Genomic DNA, 16,346 nt, shown 5'->3' on the forward strand with positions numbered 1-16,346 from the left:
CCAAGGGTTAGCATACACAGATGAGTATGGGGCCCACCGGCAAGTGCCCCTCAGGCCCACGCGTCGAGACGGCCCTGGGGAAGGAATACATCGAAAGGAGGGCTCTTCATTGGAAACTGGAAAACTGAGCTTTGCTAATGGATTGTTCCAGCACTATTTTAAAATGAATGTGGCAGCCTAAGGACCTGAGAAGAGCTCCGCTGGGCCAGATCAAGGGCCTGCCAGTCCAAGCTCCTCCTCCTCCCAGTTCCCACCAGAAGCCTTCAGGAAGACCACAATTGGGATGTGGGGTGGATTTATTTATTTATCATTTATACCCCATCCACCATTTCTCTGGGTAGCCACTCTCCTAATCTTCAAGGAGGGCCCCCGAAGAAGGACCTCTGCCTCAGGTCTCAAGGGGCAGAAGGGCAGATAGGGAAGAAGACGCTCCTTCAGGCACCTGGGACGCAAGCCGTTTAGGGCTTTATCAGCACCTTGAATTGGGCCTGGACTGCAATTGATAACCAGTGTGATAGAGGACCGGTGTTACATGTGAATACTTTCTGGTCCCCGTTAACATCCTGGCAACTCTATTCTGGACCAATTGAAGTATCCAGACCATCTTCAAGGGCAGCCCCACATAGAGTGTGTTACAGTGATCCAATCAGGAAGTTACCAGAGCATGGGTCACCTTGCTAGGCACAGGTGATGGACCAGCCGAAGCTGAAAGAAAGCGCTCTTCACCACTGCAATCACCTGAGACTCCAGGGACAGCTCGGGTCGAGGAGCGCTCCCAAGCTGCGGACCCTGTCCTTTCGAGGGAGTGCAACCCCGTCCAGGACAGGGTTGGAAACACCTATCTGGGGGCAGAACTGCTCACCAACAGGACCTCTGTCTTGTCCGGATTGAACCTCAGTTTATTGGCCCTCATCCAGCCCATTACCTCAGCCAGGCACCTGTTAAGGACAGCCACTGCCTCACCTGCACTCGAGGTAAAAGAGAGGTAGAGCTGGGTGTCAGCAGCGTGCTGGTGACTCTGTAGCCCAAACCTCTGGATGACCTCTCCCAGCGGTTTCATATGATAAATAATTTCGCCGAATGACTCAGGATTGATTCCAATAAGCAAGAAGTGCAATTTTTAGAAGATCTGGGGCAATTTCAGGACACGTTTCCAGGGTATGCACGGCCAGTGTTGCGAAGCGTTTCCCCAGGTGTGCATTATGTGCGGGCAGGTGCCTTCTGGAGGAGCCGCTGCTTTGCACAGAGGGGACTCGCCACATGGACAACCTCCCAGGCCTGGTCATGAGCAAACCCTCTTTCAGGAGGTGCTGAGCACAGATGACCAGTAAAATGTGGGCTCCATTATGCCTGCACTGGGTCTGCAGCAGACTGGATGGATTGTGACCGGTGCTGCTTTGTCAGCTCGGAGAGGTTTGACAGGTGCATCGGTGCAGCATTCTGTCCTGGGCCCCGAGTCGTGTAACATCTTTAAAAATAGTGTGAAGGAGAGGGTTTGCTCCTGAAATTTGCAGATGACATGTCCCTGGAAGGGGCAGCCAATACCAACCAGGATTCAAGGTCAGTCCGAGAGAAACAGGACTTGATGCCACAGATAAAAAGCAAACAGAATCCTAGGATGTATCTACATGTAATCACTGTGGGAAGGATTGCATTTGCCCAACACTGGAGGAGTGAAGAACCACCCACTGATGAGCTGATTTTAAAAAAGATCTTGGACTGCGCTGAAATGGACAGGCTGACTTTGTCTCTGAAGGGGAAAGAGGTTACATACTTCTATCAAACTTGGAACTCTTTTTATTATTGGCTAGAGAAACGGGACTATGCGTAGACTTGAATATGTTTATGGCTTGCTATAAAAAAAAAAATTAGGGGGCTGACCCAGTAGGTTTGATGTTTCTGATGATTGATGTTTTTTAGTTTCTTTTTGTTAGTTTGTAGAACAACAATAATAAAATTGACTTAAAAAAAAGAATTCTAGGATGTTTCATGAGAGGAGCAGTGTCCAGGTCACGAGAAGCAATGGTTTTTGTTGTTGTGATGTGCCATCAAGTTGTCTTTGACTTGCGGCGACCCTTTGAACGAAAGCCCTCCAGAAGGTCCTATGGCAGCTCCCTTCAGCTCTTCCAAGTTCAAGGCTGTCTCTCCCACCCTATTCTCCGCCTTGATTCACCCGGATTACTATGCTCGGTTCGGATCCCCGCAGTTCTCAGGACATTGACAAACTGGAATGTGTCCAGAGGAGGGCAGCAAATGTCGTGCGAGAGACCAAGTCTTAGGAGGAAAGGTGGAAGAAATAGGGGATGATTCTTCCGGAGATGACAGTCTCCGAATGACACCCCATAGCTGATGGAGCACGTTTATTTTCTATTGCTAGGGGCCAAAAGTTAGACAGTGCCAGGAGAACAGTTCGTGTATGTGAAACACGGAGCTGGAGGTGAGCTTGTGAATAACCTGGACTGACAGAAGGACGAACAAGGCAGTCCTGGATCAACTCGAGCCAGAACTTGCCCCGGAAGCAGACGTGACAAAATGGAGGCTGTCCTATTTCAGGCACAACCCGAGCAGGCGAGACTCCTGCAGAAGACGACAGTGCTGTGGGAAGCAGAGGGCAGGAGGAGAGGAGGAAAAGCAGAGGGACTCACTCCATCCAGGGAGCCGCAGCCTTGAGTTCCCAAGAGCTGAGCTGGGCAGGGCAGGCCCAGTCCAGACATTTCGGAGGGTCCTCATTCCTGGGGCCACCATAAGTTGGAGACCGCTTCATGGCGCGTAACAGCAACCACGCACCTGCACCCATAGGTGTAAAGCAGCATTTGCTGGCACGAGTCATGTGTTGGCAGGGCTGCTTCTGACTTCTTTGCCATCGCCCCGCCAAGGATGAGCCGGCTTCTGCCCCCCGCCCCCCCGCTCCGTCTGCCACGGCTCCCCTCCCAATCTCTCTGCCTGAAGGCTGTTCTGAAGTGCAGCGCCCGCCTCTCCGCTCTCCGCTGCAGCCCCTTCTGAGAGCGGAGGGTCCTTGGGAAAAGGCCTCCTCGAGGACACCGCGCACAGACGCGCCAGAGCGCTTGGAAGCGCCGCTGCAGCAGGTGGCCGTGATGGGGCTGCCGGGCCCCGGGAAAGCCGGGCGAGGAGGGCTTCCAGGCCCCTCTTCACGCAGGGCTCCTCCGCCACGGCTGCGCCTGGTCTGCGCGGGGCAGGCGGGCCAGGCGAGCTCCGTCGGAGGCGCCTCCGCAGGGATCCCCCGGCCCGGGACGACGCGGCGCTTCCCACGCGGGGGCCGCCCGCCGCTCGCCTCGGCCGCGACCGGGAGGAGTCCCTCGGCCCGGGACCGGCTCCCCGCCGCGCAGGGGGCGCGGCCCCTCCAGCCGCCGCCGCCGCCCGCTCGCGCACTGCCAGCCGCTTCCGCCTGTTGATCTCGCCGGCCCGGACCTCCTACAGGCTGCGGGGCCGGTGACGCACGGCGGGGCCCAATGAGCGAGGGCACGGCCGCGGCCGCCCGCGCTATAAAGCGGGCCGGGCCGGCACGGAGGAGAAAGCGAGGCGCGCAGCGGGCGCTCCGGGGACGCCGCGCTCTTCTCCCGCTCCTCCGCCCGCCGAGCGATCCGGGCGCAAGGGCTGCGCTCCACCGCGCGGGCAGGCAGGCAGGCGAGCGAGCGGCTCCTGCGCCCCGCCGGGGCCACTCTCCGGCGGCCGAGGGGGGCTGCCCGCGGCGGGCAGGGCTCTCCGGGGTCTGGTGGCCGCGAAAGTCCCGCTGACGCGCGCAGCCCTCGGCGCGCCCGACCCGGACTCCGCGGGCGCGACCCCGTCGGCGCCAGAGCCTCCGGGGCGCACGCCCGGGAGCCGCCCCGCTGGAGCACATGGAGAACATGAAGCCGCCCTTGCGCACCGCCAGCTACAACGGCTACGCGCCGGCGGAGAAGGCGCCGCCGAGCCGCCCCGCGGAGCCCTCCCGGTGCGCGAAGGCCGACGCCAGCGCGCACCCTCTGGAGAGCTGGAAGGAGGAGCGCACCCGCAGCGAGGAGGACAACGAGATGAACCTGCCGGGGCTGGCGGCCGCCTACGCCACCATCCTGCGCGCCCTGGGCGAGGACCCGCAGCGCCAGGGGCTGCTCAAGACGCCCTGGCGCGCCGCCACCGCCATGCAGTTCTTCACCAAGGGCTACCAGGAGACCATCACAGGTGGGGCCCGGCGGCCGCGGTTCGCGCGCACAACAGCCCCGCGAGGTGGGCAGGGGCTGCCCCTTGCGCAAGGCATCACCTGCAGTCAGTCAGGACGCGCGCCCGCGAGGTGTGGTTTTGGGGAGCACGTGCGGTGTCCTGGTGAAGGGCTGGGCCGGGCCGCGGAGATCCGGGCTCCAGTCCCTCCTGGCCCATGAAACTCCCCCGGGTGGCGTGGGCCTCTGGACCTAACCTGTCGCCCAGGGTCGCCTTTGTGCAGAAAAAAATGGGAAAGAGAAAGATCACATTGAACTACTGGGAGGCAAAGGTGGGATGTAACTACCAAATAAGCACTTTGGTAAAGTGCGGTATGTCATTGCAGGAATCCTAACAGCATCCCTGCAAGGTAGACGTTTGTCATGGCGCTAGTGCTGTTTGTTCCGAACAGTGAAGGAGATTGAGAGAAGAGCAGCTCTTTTGTATATAATGCCTTTCCAATGAAATCAGTAACTGAAAAGGTGCTTCAGAAGTCTGCATTTCTTCCTGGGTCTAAAGTCTCCCATCTATGGAATGTGCTCCCCAGAGAGGTCCGCCTGGTGCCTTTGTTATTTGTTTTTTGGTGTCAGGCCAAGACCTTTTTATTTAAAAGTTATTTTAATTGTTAATTATTTATTGGGTTTTATATTGGGTTTTATACCGTGCCGAAATGTCTCCAAAATTTTTAAGGTTCATTGTGTGAACGATTCTGTTTTGTAAGCCGCCCCGAGACTTTTTGCGAATGGGGCGGCATAGAAATGTTTTAAATAAATAAATAAATAAAATTTTAGGGATCTGCAGGGAAGAAACACGCAGGTGGACTCTTGCTTCCCATAAAGAATAAAGTTATTCTGGCTTCCATTCAGTTTACTAGACAACAAAGTTGCAAAGTCACCCAGAGTTGACACGATGCTCTGTCCCTTAAAATGCTACTTCAGTTTTCCAGTTTAGTATATTGAAATAAAATGTCCACGTACTAAAATAAAATTTCAAAGCACTGGATCTGAGAGTTAGGAATTTCTGGATTTGTATCCTGCCTCTGCCAGGCACTCTAGAGGGGCTTATGCAGACTGTCCTCCAGCACTGGAAATAGGTGGGGTATAAGTAAATTTAATATTAACAGCTTTGATTGTCATTTTCCTTGCATTGGGAGACAATAATACCAACTTTACAGAGTTGATGTTAGATTTACAGCAGGGCAGGAAATGCAGAACAATTGGAACATTTTATCCACCTAGAATAACCTAGTGAAGGGTAAAATCGTCTTCCTATTCAGAGGGGGGTGGGAATCCAGCAGCTCCCAGAATTCCCTAGCCAGCCATGGGAATTCTGGGGCATCAGGACGCTTTTCTGTCTAAACTTTTGCAGGATCGCACCCTATGTGTGAACCAGAAGTGGTCTGCCATTAACAGATAAGCATTCCTCCACCCCCACCCCAAAATAAAAGCTGTGTCAGGGTTTGGAGGTCACTCAGTAATCCATCCAGGCGTTTATTTGCTCAGGTGCCTGAGGGCAAGACTCTTCGTTCACTTCCATTTCTGTCCTGAAGCTGGGTTTTCCTGGTTTTTCAGGACTTGCAGTGGTGGGGGTGGGGAGAAGCACAAGGTGGGGGGCACAAGGTGCGTTGTTCCCAGTTCATGGGATGCCGAACGGCTGTGCCAAGGCAAGGAGAAACTTTTCCTGCTGCATTTCTGGTGGGCAAATTTTCACATGGTTGACTTTGACCTGTTAAATTACCATTACATCACTCGGACTCCAATGGCTATGCTAGTTGGGAGCAGTTGGCATTCTAGTCCGACTCTTCCGTGCTGAATGCAACGTGTTTGCTAGCATGGACCGGGACTTTTCAAAGTGTTTTCCTGGACGCGTACAACTTAAGATCGCGCCTCTGTGCATGCATGATGGGAACTTTATCAATTAAATTCAGGACTTTGTTGAATTTCTCAGCATAGTTTACAAGCCTTTTATTGTTACAAGTGGCACTTTTAGCAGCTGTCGTGTTTTTCCCCACCCTGTGCTTCTGTCAAGCGCAGAAGAGCAGATCAGAAGGACGAGAGCAGAGTGGCTTTTTCTCAGCCGCAGCAGGGCTGGGCCGCCTCGCCCTGCTGCCTGGCAGGAGCTGAACGTGTGGCAGATGTCTTGATCCAGTAGCTTTCCTTTGTGCTTCTGCTGGTGCTGGAAGAGTGGGATTACTTGCGAGCAACCCTGCTCTCTCCAGAGCCAGTGTGGTGTAGTGGTTAAGAGCGTGGGACTGGGACTCAGACGACCTGGGTTCGAGTCCCCGCTCAGCCATGGAGCCAACTGGGTGACTTTGGGCCAGTCACAGACTCTCAGCCCAACCTGCCTCACAGGGGTGTTGTTGTGGGGATAAGATGGAGGAGGAGAAAGATGTTAGCTGCCTTGAGCCCTTTGTAGGAAAAAGGCAGGATATAAATCGCAATATAAATAAATAAATAAAGTGTGGCGTCGGGAATCTAGTGACACCATGCAAGTCCTGCTTGGGCACCTCATTCTTGGCCAGGGCCTCTTGGCCAGAGCGACAGCCCTTTCTTGGCAAGGGTTTCTTTTGACTTAACCATGGCTTGGCGTATTTCCCTGGTTCAGATGACATGCCCGGCCATGGAGGATTTAATGTAATGTGCTGTTTACTGCATGAGGCCTTTTGAGCAGTTATAGGCGGCATATAACACGTGAACAAATAAATAAGTTTACTAAGTTTATCCCTCTATAAGGACCTCAGAGGCTGTCACAAAGAGGAAGGTCAAGATCTCTTCTTGCTGATGCCAGAGTGCAGGACACAGAATAATCAGTTCAAGTTGTGACAACCCAGATTCAGGCTGGACGTCAGGAAAAGCTTCCTCACTGTCAGAGCAATACGGCAGTGGGACCAGCTGCCTGGAGAGATGGTGGGCTCTCCCACACTGGGGACATTCAGAAAGAAACTGGGCAGCCACCGGAGTCGGATGGTGTAACGTGGTGTCCTGCAAGCGCAGGGGGTTGGACTCGATGACCTTCATGGCCCCTTCCAACTCTACCAGTCTGTGTTTCTAGAATTTTAGCAAATTTGAAAGGGCTGACATTGCAAAGATGTGCTGGAGGAGGGACAGAGAGAACTGGGCATGTTCAGCCTTGAGAAGACTGAGGGGGGGGGGGACATGATATCCCTCTATAAGGACCCCAAAGGCTGCCACAAAGAGGGAGGTCAAGATCTCGTCTTGCTGATACCAGAGTGCAGGACACGGAGTAATCAGTTCAAGTTGCAACAACCCAGATTCATGCTGGACGTCAGGAAAAGCTTCCTCACTGTCAGAGCAATGTGGCAGTGGGACCAGATGCCTGGAGAGGTGGGGGGCTCTCCCACACTGGGGACATTCAGAAAGAAACTGGGCAGCCACCGGAGTGGGGTGGTGTGACTTGGTGTCCTGCAACCGCAGGGGGTTGGACTTGATGGCCTTCAAGGCCCCTTCCAACTCTCCTATTCTACCCTATTCTCTCTCTCCTATGATTCCAGCCTCCCCCGCAGAAGCTCAGGCTAGTTGGGGGATTAATGTGCTGTATGAACCCAGTCCCGGGGTTGGCAGAAGCCAACGTTTCATACTGCTCCATTGTTAACCAGAGTGATGACTGTACTGTTAGCATGCCTGCCTGCATCTCAAAGAAGAAAAACGTTCTGCCTTCCAGGAATGGCAGGCCTGAGCCCAAGATACCTGCAAGCGCGCTGCTTCCTGTGTGAACCTGTTTGTGTGTTAGGATCCTCTTTGGAGACCTGGTTTTGTCCCACCACCAAGAGAGGCTCAGTGGGTTGAAAGGTAGAGCAGGGCCTTTTCTGTAGCAGCACCTTGGTTAAGGAATTCTTGGAAAATATCATGCAAACAGTGAAAGCATTCTTATTCTCCTTGGCTTTTAATGGAACTACTACTCGGGTGCAGGACTGAACCTTCAGATAATAGCTCTCCTTTCTTTCTGTTTTCTGATTTGTTTTTTTTCAGTGTAAACTGTTTAGAGCACCGTGGTTAGAACTGAAAAGCAGTATAAAAATGCCTTTTAATATAAATTATAATTGATTCCGGCAATATTTTGCTGATCCGTATTCCTCCATCGGCCTCCCAGAAACCCCCCCCCACCTTTTTTCCTTCAAACCCTCCTCAAAATCCACTTCTATTCCTCTCACGAGCCCCCAGGTCTTGAGTCCAACCAAGCTAAGCCCAAAAATGTGCACGATGCATTCCTTGTGGCAAGGAATTTTAGCAGTTGGAGCTCTGAAACTGCAGAGATGCCGGAGGAGCAGCGTCCTTCCTGCTTTTCCACCAGAGGAAAAGAACTGGGAGATAGCCTGGAATTGCCAAGATATGGGACAATCCTGGGAAGATCAACGGACCAACTTTTCCTCCACCCCACATTTTGCAATTGAGGCTGTCTCCTATTGACCAGTGCTTAAAAGAACATGAGAAATCACAGGCATGTTGCATTGGAGTGTGGGAGGGTTACGTAAACTGTCGTTTGCATTTTTCCCCCGCAGGAAAAAAATGGCTTTTGGCATACATAGATCAGTAAATAATGCAGTTAACTCTCAGATCAAGAAAGAGAGTGTTTATTTCAGAATATTGAAATAGCTGCATCAGATCTTTAAAATTAATCCAGCAAAGGCTTTGTTTGTTTTGGGGCATCCAGGTTCTATAAAGAGAGTATCCAAAATGTTGGCGATGCATTCAACTTAATCTTGGATTAATTTGTAATGGCGGAAGACCAAGTCACTGTAGTAGGTGAGAGTAGGAATAAAAATAAAATTGATTTTATTTCTGTAAAGCCCAATAGATGTACAGAGATAATGTTTTAGGCACTGGGTTATCGAGTTCTGCAGTGTTTAAGGGGGGCAGCCAATATGAGATGGATGGACTCCCTAAAGGAAGCCCCGACCTTGGATTCAGAAGAGCTGAGTAGGACAGTGTGGAGGCTTTCATTCACGGGGTGCCATAAGTCGGAATCAACCACACGCCGCAACAACAAGGGTGCCCAGTGAATTCGGAGTCCAATCCGTTGACTCTAGGAAAAAAAATTAAGGCAAAATTTAATAAAGTGAAGGAACTGTACTGCTTAAGAAATGTGTTGATGGTGAAACAATTACTAACTGCCTGGGATAAAAATAGGAAGAATCTCATATATTTACTGGATTTTATTCAAGTTTGATTTAACAGAATACAAAGTTCTAACCTGAAGTTGTGTATTTAAATCAGATATAGAAGTAATAGATGGCAAAAGAAGAAGGGGATGGCAGAGGATGAGGTGGCTGGATGGAGTCACTGAAGCAGTCGGTGTGAGCTTAAGTGGACTCCGCGGATGGTGGAGGACAGGAGGGCCTGGAGGAATGTTGTCCATGGGGTCGCAATGGGTCTGATGCGACTTCGCAACTAACAACAACAACATAGAAGTAACTTTGAATATAGTTGATTTTATGAAGGAGTTGATGGGTTCAGACAACATGACATGGGTTGAGTGTAGGTTTTCACTGAACTGTGGGTTATTGTTGTAACAACGGTTATCATGCTGTCTGAACTCAGCCAAGATAGCAAACCATGGTCAACAACCCACAGTTCACAATCCAGCAGGAAACCACGGGTTGTCTTCATGGGCTTCCTGTTAGCACAGCTGAGTTCAGACAACAGCAAACCACGGTTCAATGACAACCTTTGTTCAACTCATACACAGTTGCTGAATGCAGATTTTCATGTAGGCTGAAGTCAGTCAGGTTATATTTGAGGATATTTTTATTAAAGAAATTTCATTTACTCTCTATCACAAGGTATAGCTGTGAACATCTACCCCAAAAGTGTAGCTCTGCCTGTCCTGGTCGTTCGGAGGATACAGGGACTGCCAATGCTGTCTTTATAACTGTTTTATCATCGTCCTCATCCTCATTTCTATACCACCCTATAGCCAACACTCTCTGGACAGTTAATTATTATTTATATCCTGACTTTCTTCCTCTTGCGCGGAACCCAGGAGGGCTTGCACGTTTCTCCCCCTTCCATTTTACCCTCACAACAACAACGCTGTGAGGTAGGTTAGACTGAGAGTGGGCGAGTGGTGTAACGTCACTGAGTGGGCTCACAACGCAGTGGAGACCAGAACCTGGATGGCCCAGGTGCCGGTCCAGAAATCTTGCTCTCTCATTTCCCTGTATTACCTTATTTACGTTCATAGGAAAGACTCATCATGGAAGACTTAACTTGTTTCTGTCTCTCTCCATCTGGTATTTTCAACTGGCCTACGGCACCTCGGAGCCTGTTGCGAATCCTGAAGTCTTGACAGGCTCAGGGAAGCTGCGAAATGGTGGCTTTGTGGCCAGTGGGTTATTTCGCGACCCCCTCTGTAGCCTGGCCTGGAGGGCACGGCTGTGGGTCAGAGCTTGAACAGGAGGGCGCAGGGATGTGAGGCAGGAAGAGCTCAGCACCACGGAAAACGCCACATGGGGCTGGAAACCGCAGCGAGGTGTCCATAGCTGGGTTCACGTGACACAGCGATTCCCTGTGAGTGACGAGCTACCGTGCGATGTCACGCCAGCGAACCCGCCCGATTCCTGCAGGGTTGCTTGCTGTGGGGACGGTCGTGGGTTGTGCCAAACGGCTCGTGAACTGCTCTGCCGGAGTGGCAGCTCCCCTGCTGCCAAGCAAGCCCCCTGCAGGGGCCAGTAAGTATGGCAGAGTGGCCAGGACTTCCGTTAGTCATGAGCGCCCCAGTTTTTCCTGCACCTTCAAAGTGCCCAAGCAACACTTCGGCTCATCGCCCTTCTAGGTGCAGAAAATTTGCTCGTAGGGTTTTTGCTTTTGGACAGGGCTATTCCAGGCTCTTTGAAAAGGGCATAGGTAGGCATGAATAGATACGACTTTGCTGGGAAAAAAACGGTTCTGACCCAAAATCCTTTTTATTTATTTTATTTATTTATTTGGGGAACTTCTATGCCGCCCCATTTGCCGACGCCTCGGGGCGGCTCACAAACATAAATAAATAACATCCTATCGAACAATATAATTTAACAGTAGAAATTAAGTCGCCCTGGCCAGAGAATAAAATAAATAAATAATATTAACAATTAAAATAGCATTTGAATAAAAAGGTCTTTGCCTGGCGCCGAAAAACAAATAACATCGGTGCCAGGCAGACCTCTCTGGAACCAGGAACCAGAGAGTTCTGGTTAAAAGGAACCAGAGTTCTGGCAGCTGTTGCCAATCTCTGTACTGCCATAAAAGGAGACGCTTACTCTTTTCCGCTCCCCAAGCACCCAGAATCTTGGGAAGCGGGTGGAAAGGTGCAAGGATCCTGATGAGAATGAAGCTCGAGCCCTCCCCCCTCCCAGATGTTCAAAAAGAAACCAGACAGCCATCTGGGTGGGATGGTGTAGCGTGGAGTTTAGACTCGGTGGTCCCCATGGCCCCTTCCAACTCTTCTATGACTCTATGGATTTAGAGGGTCCCACTGCAAAGGGGTTGCTCCACCAGCCGCCCGCTTTTGTGAGTGAAGATCACGCAGGGGTTTGGCTTGTCTTGACAGCTCAGCGTTTGACAGCTGTTAAGAGGAAGCAAAGTGAAGAACGACGCTCTTAGCAGCTTCTTTGGGTCAGTCCCCGTAGAAGTTGTCTACTGCAGACATTCCCCTGGTCATTGCCAGGCGAGACACGTGCAGGTCTGGCTAAAACGTAATTAACCCTTTGCACAACGTTCTCTCTCGAAGAGAGCTGGCCCATCCTGGCACTCTGAAGCTGTGGGCGTGTTGGCGTGGCCAGAGTCCTCGGGGAGCCCAGGCAAGCTCCACTGGGCACCGTGGAGCCGTCCCGAGATCTTCTTGGGGAACTGGGTCTTGCAGAGGTGAAATCCTCGTGGTGCCTTCCTAATCCTGACCCCGTGGCCTCTCCTTCAGAGGGCAAGCAGTCGGGGTCTTCCAAGGACGAAGGTTCAGTGTCCTCTCCATGAGCCCCGGGCATCCCTTGTGGGGCTAGGTTGATTCTCATGTGAGTACTATCTATGTGGCATTAAAATTATGTGGGTTTTCCAAGCAGCTGCAAGCTGAAGGTCACGGCTGGGCATAAGCCTTTCATGTCTGTTACAGTCTTTCGTCGTTCAGTTTATCTCCGAGCAGAAGCTTTGTGGAAAATGGAGCGGCTGTTTGTTTCTGAAAGCATCTTGAAAACAGCCCTTCGCTCTCCATTTTCCAGTAACCTGTGCTCAAGCGCACCCTTTTTCTTGCTCTGCTGTTGTTGGGGGGACACGCAGATGCTCTCCAAACGTTCGATCCCATGCGCATGATGCCGAACCTCACCGTGATGACAGAGCCAAACCTTGTTGTCTATCGTGTGTCACCTTTCCCGTGAACACCGTTTTGGCAGGAAAACCAAGCGGAGGAGCTGCCATCTGCCGTGTTTGCCGCCTGTTGGATCCGTCGACGCTTTGAGGGGGACGCTTACGCCGTGTCCCACTAACGGGATTTCGACTTGATCGCGGCTCCCTCTCAAAAGTGATCGCCCTGGATGGTAGAAACGCTCTTGTCCCCTTTTGCCTAGAGAAGGGCCTTATTTTCCTGTTGAGGTTGTTTTTCAAAAACATCTCCAAAATAAAGTTTATGCTACTTGAATTGTATTTCTGTATGCAACAGGCTTCATTGTGATGTCCCAGTTGCTTGACAGGCAGAATTTCAACAGGTCGCGCTTGTCTGGATAGGGAGAATGTGGGGAAGCAGGCATGGGTTTTATGCAGAATCTTGGCACCTAGAGATTTAAACCATGTGGTGGGCATGCACTGTGTTCCTGGGAACAGCACATCCTAAATTTGTAGGTTTAACAATTAATGAAATCAGGCTTTGGCCATAAGGCACTATGCCCAAGCATTTTGTTTTAAAAAAAAGGTAACCGTATTCATCACAGCTTCAGTACACATTTTGGGGCTGTTGTCCCCAAATGGATCTATGTAGTATACATTTTAAGCTTTGTTAATGCCACAAAACAATTTGTTTGCAATCACCTTCCAAAAATAGAACTCCATATCAAAAATCCTAGTCTGTAGACCCTGTATTATTTTTTTAATTTGTTTATTTAACTATACTAAAGTCTCTGGATGGCTTAGAAAAAACAAACACCAAAACTACGAAAAGCAAAATATTCCTGTATGCAGTTCTTTCTTGTCCCATCCTTCTTCTGCTCCTTTCCCGTTCTGCCCTCACCTTCACAACAGCCCTGTGAGGTGGGCCAGACTCAGAGCACCCAGAGTGATTTATGCCACGTTACAACTGAGCAGATAGCTGCCGGAGCTTCCGGGGGGGATCTCCCCAGCGCAGAGCCATGGTGATCATCAAGGAATCTTCAGTTACTGCAACAGTTCAGCGCTGGAGTTGAGGGATGCGGAAGTGGTACAGTGGAAAAAGCCAAGCAGATGCCGTCTCCTGCGATCGGCTTGCTGCTTCCGAGCGGCTGCTGCTTAGATGAAGCGTCAGTCCAAGCTCTGATCGGTTCTCCAACGCGGAACACTCTGAGAAAGCAAGGTCTTTGACCCAGCTGCAGAGTGCAAGCGCTTTTTGTAGTCTTGCCTGTGTTGGGCCCCACAATTTCTGCTTGTGACACAAATGACCGGTACTGTGGACTTGGAGGGGTAGACTCTGTGTGTGTGTGTGTGTGTGTGTGTGTGTGTGTGTGTGCGCGCGCGCGCGCGCGCGCGCGCGCGAGAGAGAGAGAGAGAGAGAGAGAGAGAGAGAGAGAGAGAGAGAGAGAGAGAGAGAGAGAACATGGACCTCAAGAGTTGCAGGTGACCTGGACTTCGTCCACCTCCCTCCAAAAGTTGGAGTCCACCGTGCTTGTTAAAAGAGGCCCACTAACTCCGAAGAAATGGGGCCAGTCAGAGCTGTGGTTGCAAACAAGCTGTTGTAAAATTTCAACCAATGAAAGCGTTGTCAAAATTTTGTAATGCACTGTCTGGTATTCAGCAGCAGTGAACCCTCTAACTGGTACCATGCCATGCTGGGTTTGGGAGTTAAATAAGGCATGAATGTTCCTCGGGATGAAGTGCGTAGAAGATCTTTTTGTAACACGTAATTTAACAATGTGCTACATTTTATAATGCAAATATAGTAATAATGCAGAAAGCAAGAATGTGGAACAATGAATCGCATGCAATATTCATCTCTACCATCATAGCAACTCCCAAAACGTTCACCTCACTGCTACTAACATTGCAACGATTTAAATTCATTCAGCAAAAGCAACTTCAGTGAAAAAGGACATCGGTTAATATTACCTACCTGCAGTGCCCAAGTCAGAGCCAAACACATTATCCCTTTCCAAAGCACTGCAGCATTAATAAACAGCACCACCAGTAACTGGTGCTCACAGTGGGGATGCTGGCTGGGGATCATGGGAATTGCAGCCGTCACGTACGTCGGTGCGGTAGGCATTCAGAGTTGATTTACCTATTCCAAGGAGCCCAAAGGGACATGCCTTGGCCTGCTCCCCTCCTTTTTATCTTCACAACAACCCTGAGAGGTAGGTTCAGTCCTGAGCCAGCGAGTCGGAGAGCTGAGGACTGGAACTCTGTGCTTCCAAAGTCTCATGCTGATTCAGCGTGCCTGCGCTGCTCTTGTTTGGGAAATGAGGAGGAAGGGAGGGAGGTGCAAAGAGCCGGGGGGGGCAGGTGGGGGGGAAAGCCTGCAGTGCAAGCCGGTCGGTAGCTTATGCATGCGTTTGCAGACCGCATCCAGGTGCGCATCGAGGGCCGGAGCAAACACCTGTGTTGGCAGAACTGAATAAACTCTCAGGTTGCTGGATGCCAGCCCTGGTGGGGTGCGAGCCTCGCCTGCTTGTCCTGCCGCTCTGCCCCTTGGTGGCAGAGGACCGCCGTTGCCTGGGGACACGAAAGTGATGCCAATGGTTCCTAGAGCAACAGGTGCACTGCCTTCTGACGCCATCTCGAAATGAAAGCTGCTTGCTGGCCCTTCCTCTTCCTTGTCGGGGTTTTGATCTTTCCCCGCTCTCTCTCTCTCGCTCTCGCTCTCGCTCTCTCTCTTTGCTTTAATGCCACATCAGCCTCACGGACTGCAATTCTGAGTGCTCCAAGCCGCACATCCCTGATTGCGCAGTTTCTTAATGAAGGGCCAGAGGAGACTTTGCTCCTGCACGAAGTGATTAGAGAACGATCTGGCCACAGTTGTGTGTGCTTAAGCACTGTGCGTTCCTCGCCTCAAAGACAAATATGTTATCGTGGCAGATGGGACGTGTGGATTACCCAATTCATGCCCATGCACCTAGAGAGAATGTTGCAGGGGAACCAATGCAGAGAGATGAGCTTGGGACTAGGTTCAGCTCTAGACTTTGGACCAATCGCTCCCTCTCAGCCTGGCCTACCTCTCAGGGTTGTGGTCAACATAAAATGGAGCTGTGTAGGCCTTTTGGTGTCCATTTTGGACAGAAGATTCCAGCAGCTGTCCTAATTTTGCTGTCCTAATGCGAATAGGAGACTGAGAACTAAGCAAGCAGTGACATTTACTAATTCCAGCCCCACAGTTTCATGCAGGAGTCTTTCTGTAAGTTAATTTTCTTGTAAGAACAGTGGCTATCAAATCAACAGCAGGACAGATATATTGTGAGGTCTGAATCGTCCTCAGCTGGTTTCAGAATGCTGCGATTTTCACATCTGATTTGTTTTTTAAAGTATATTCACTAAATTGCTCAAGCTGTTTTACAAGGGGATTAATAAAATTACAAAGAAAATTAGAAGAAAATCAACCAGATAAAATTATCCCTTTAGTCTCTCCTATAAAGAAATAGAAACATGGCAGCTGTGGGTTCTACTTCATGCATTTGATGGGAGTTTTGGCCCAAAACAGCTTGTACTACAATAAATGTGTTGTAGACTTGAAGGAAATGATTCGGTGCAAGTTAAAAAGGGTTGAAGACTCCCAGCATGCCCTGGAACCCTAACCTTATGCTGGCTGGGGCATGCTGGGAATTGTAAGCTTTTTCCTGTTTACTCTTGCACAGGATTGGACCTTGAGCTATTTAATCGTATGCAGGTCTACTCTAACATTGTCTTATTGAGAGCAAGGGAGGTTACTCCTGGGTAAGTGTGTACAGGATCGCAGAAACTGAAATGGCATGTAAGCCCCACCGAACTCAA

General features: G+C 50.9%; 1 protein-coding gene across 1 annotated transcript in view; it reads left to right on the top strand.

Annotated features, from left to right (window-relative positions):
- Nucleotides 1-3,747: 3,747 nt before the first annotated feature.
- The window catches only part of GCH1 (GTP cyclohydrolase 1), a 33,533-nt gene continuing 20,934 nt past the window's right edge, over nucleotides 3,748-16,346 (top strand). The window contains exon 1 of the mRNA XM_044436650.1: nucleotides 3,748-4,179. Coding sequence (XP_044292585.1) covers nucleotides 3,858-4,179 — 322 coding nt within the window. The 5' untranslated portion in view covers nucleotides 3,748-3,857. The remainder of the gene's footprint in view (nucleotides 4,180-16,346) is intronic.

This window comes from Varanus komodoensis, unplaced genomic scaffold (genome assembly GCF_004798865.1).
Source record: "Varanus komodoensis strain SLA01 unplaced genomic scaffold, ASM479886v1 scaffold3, whole genome shotgun sequence".
Lineage (NCBI taxonomy): Eukaryota > Metazoa > Chordata > Lepidosauria > Squamata > Varanidae > Varanus > Varanus komodoensis.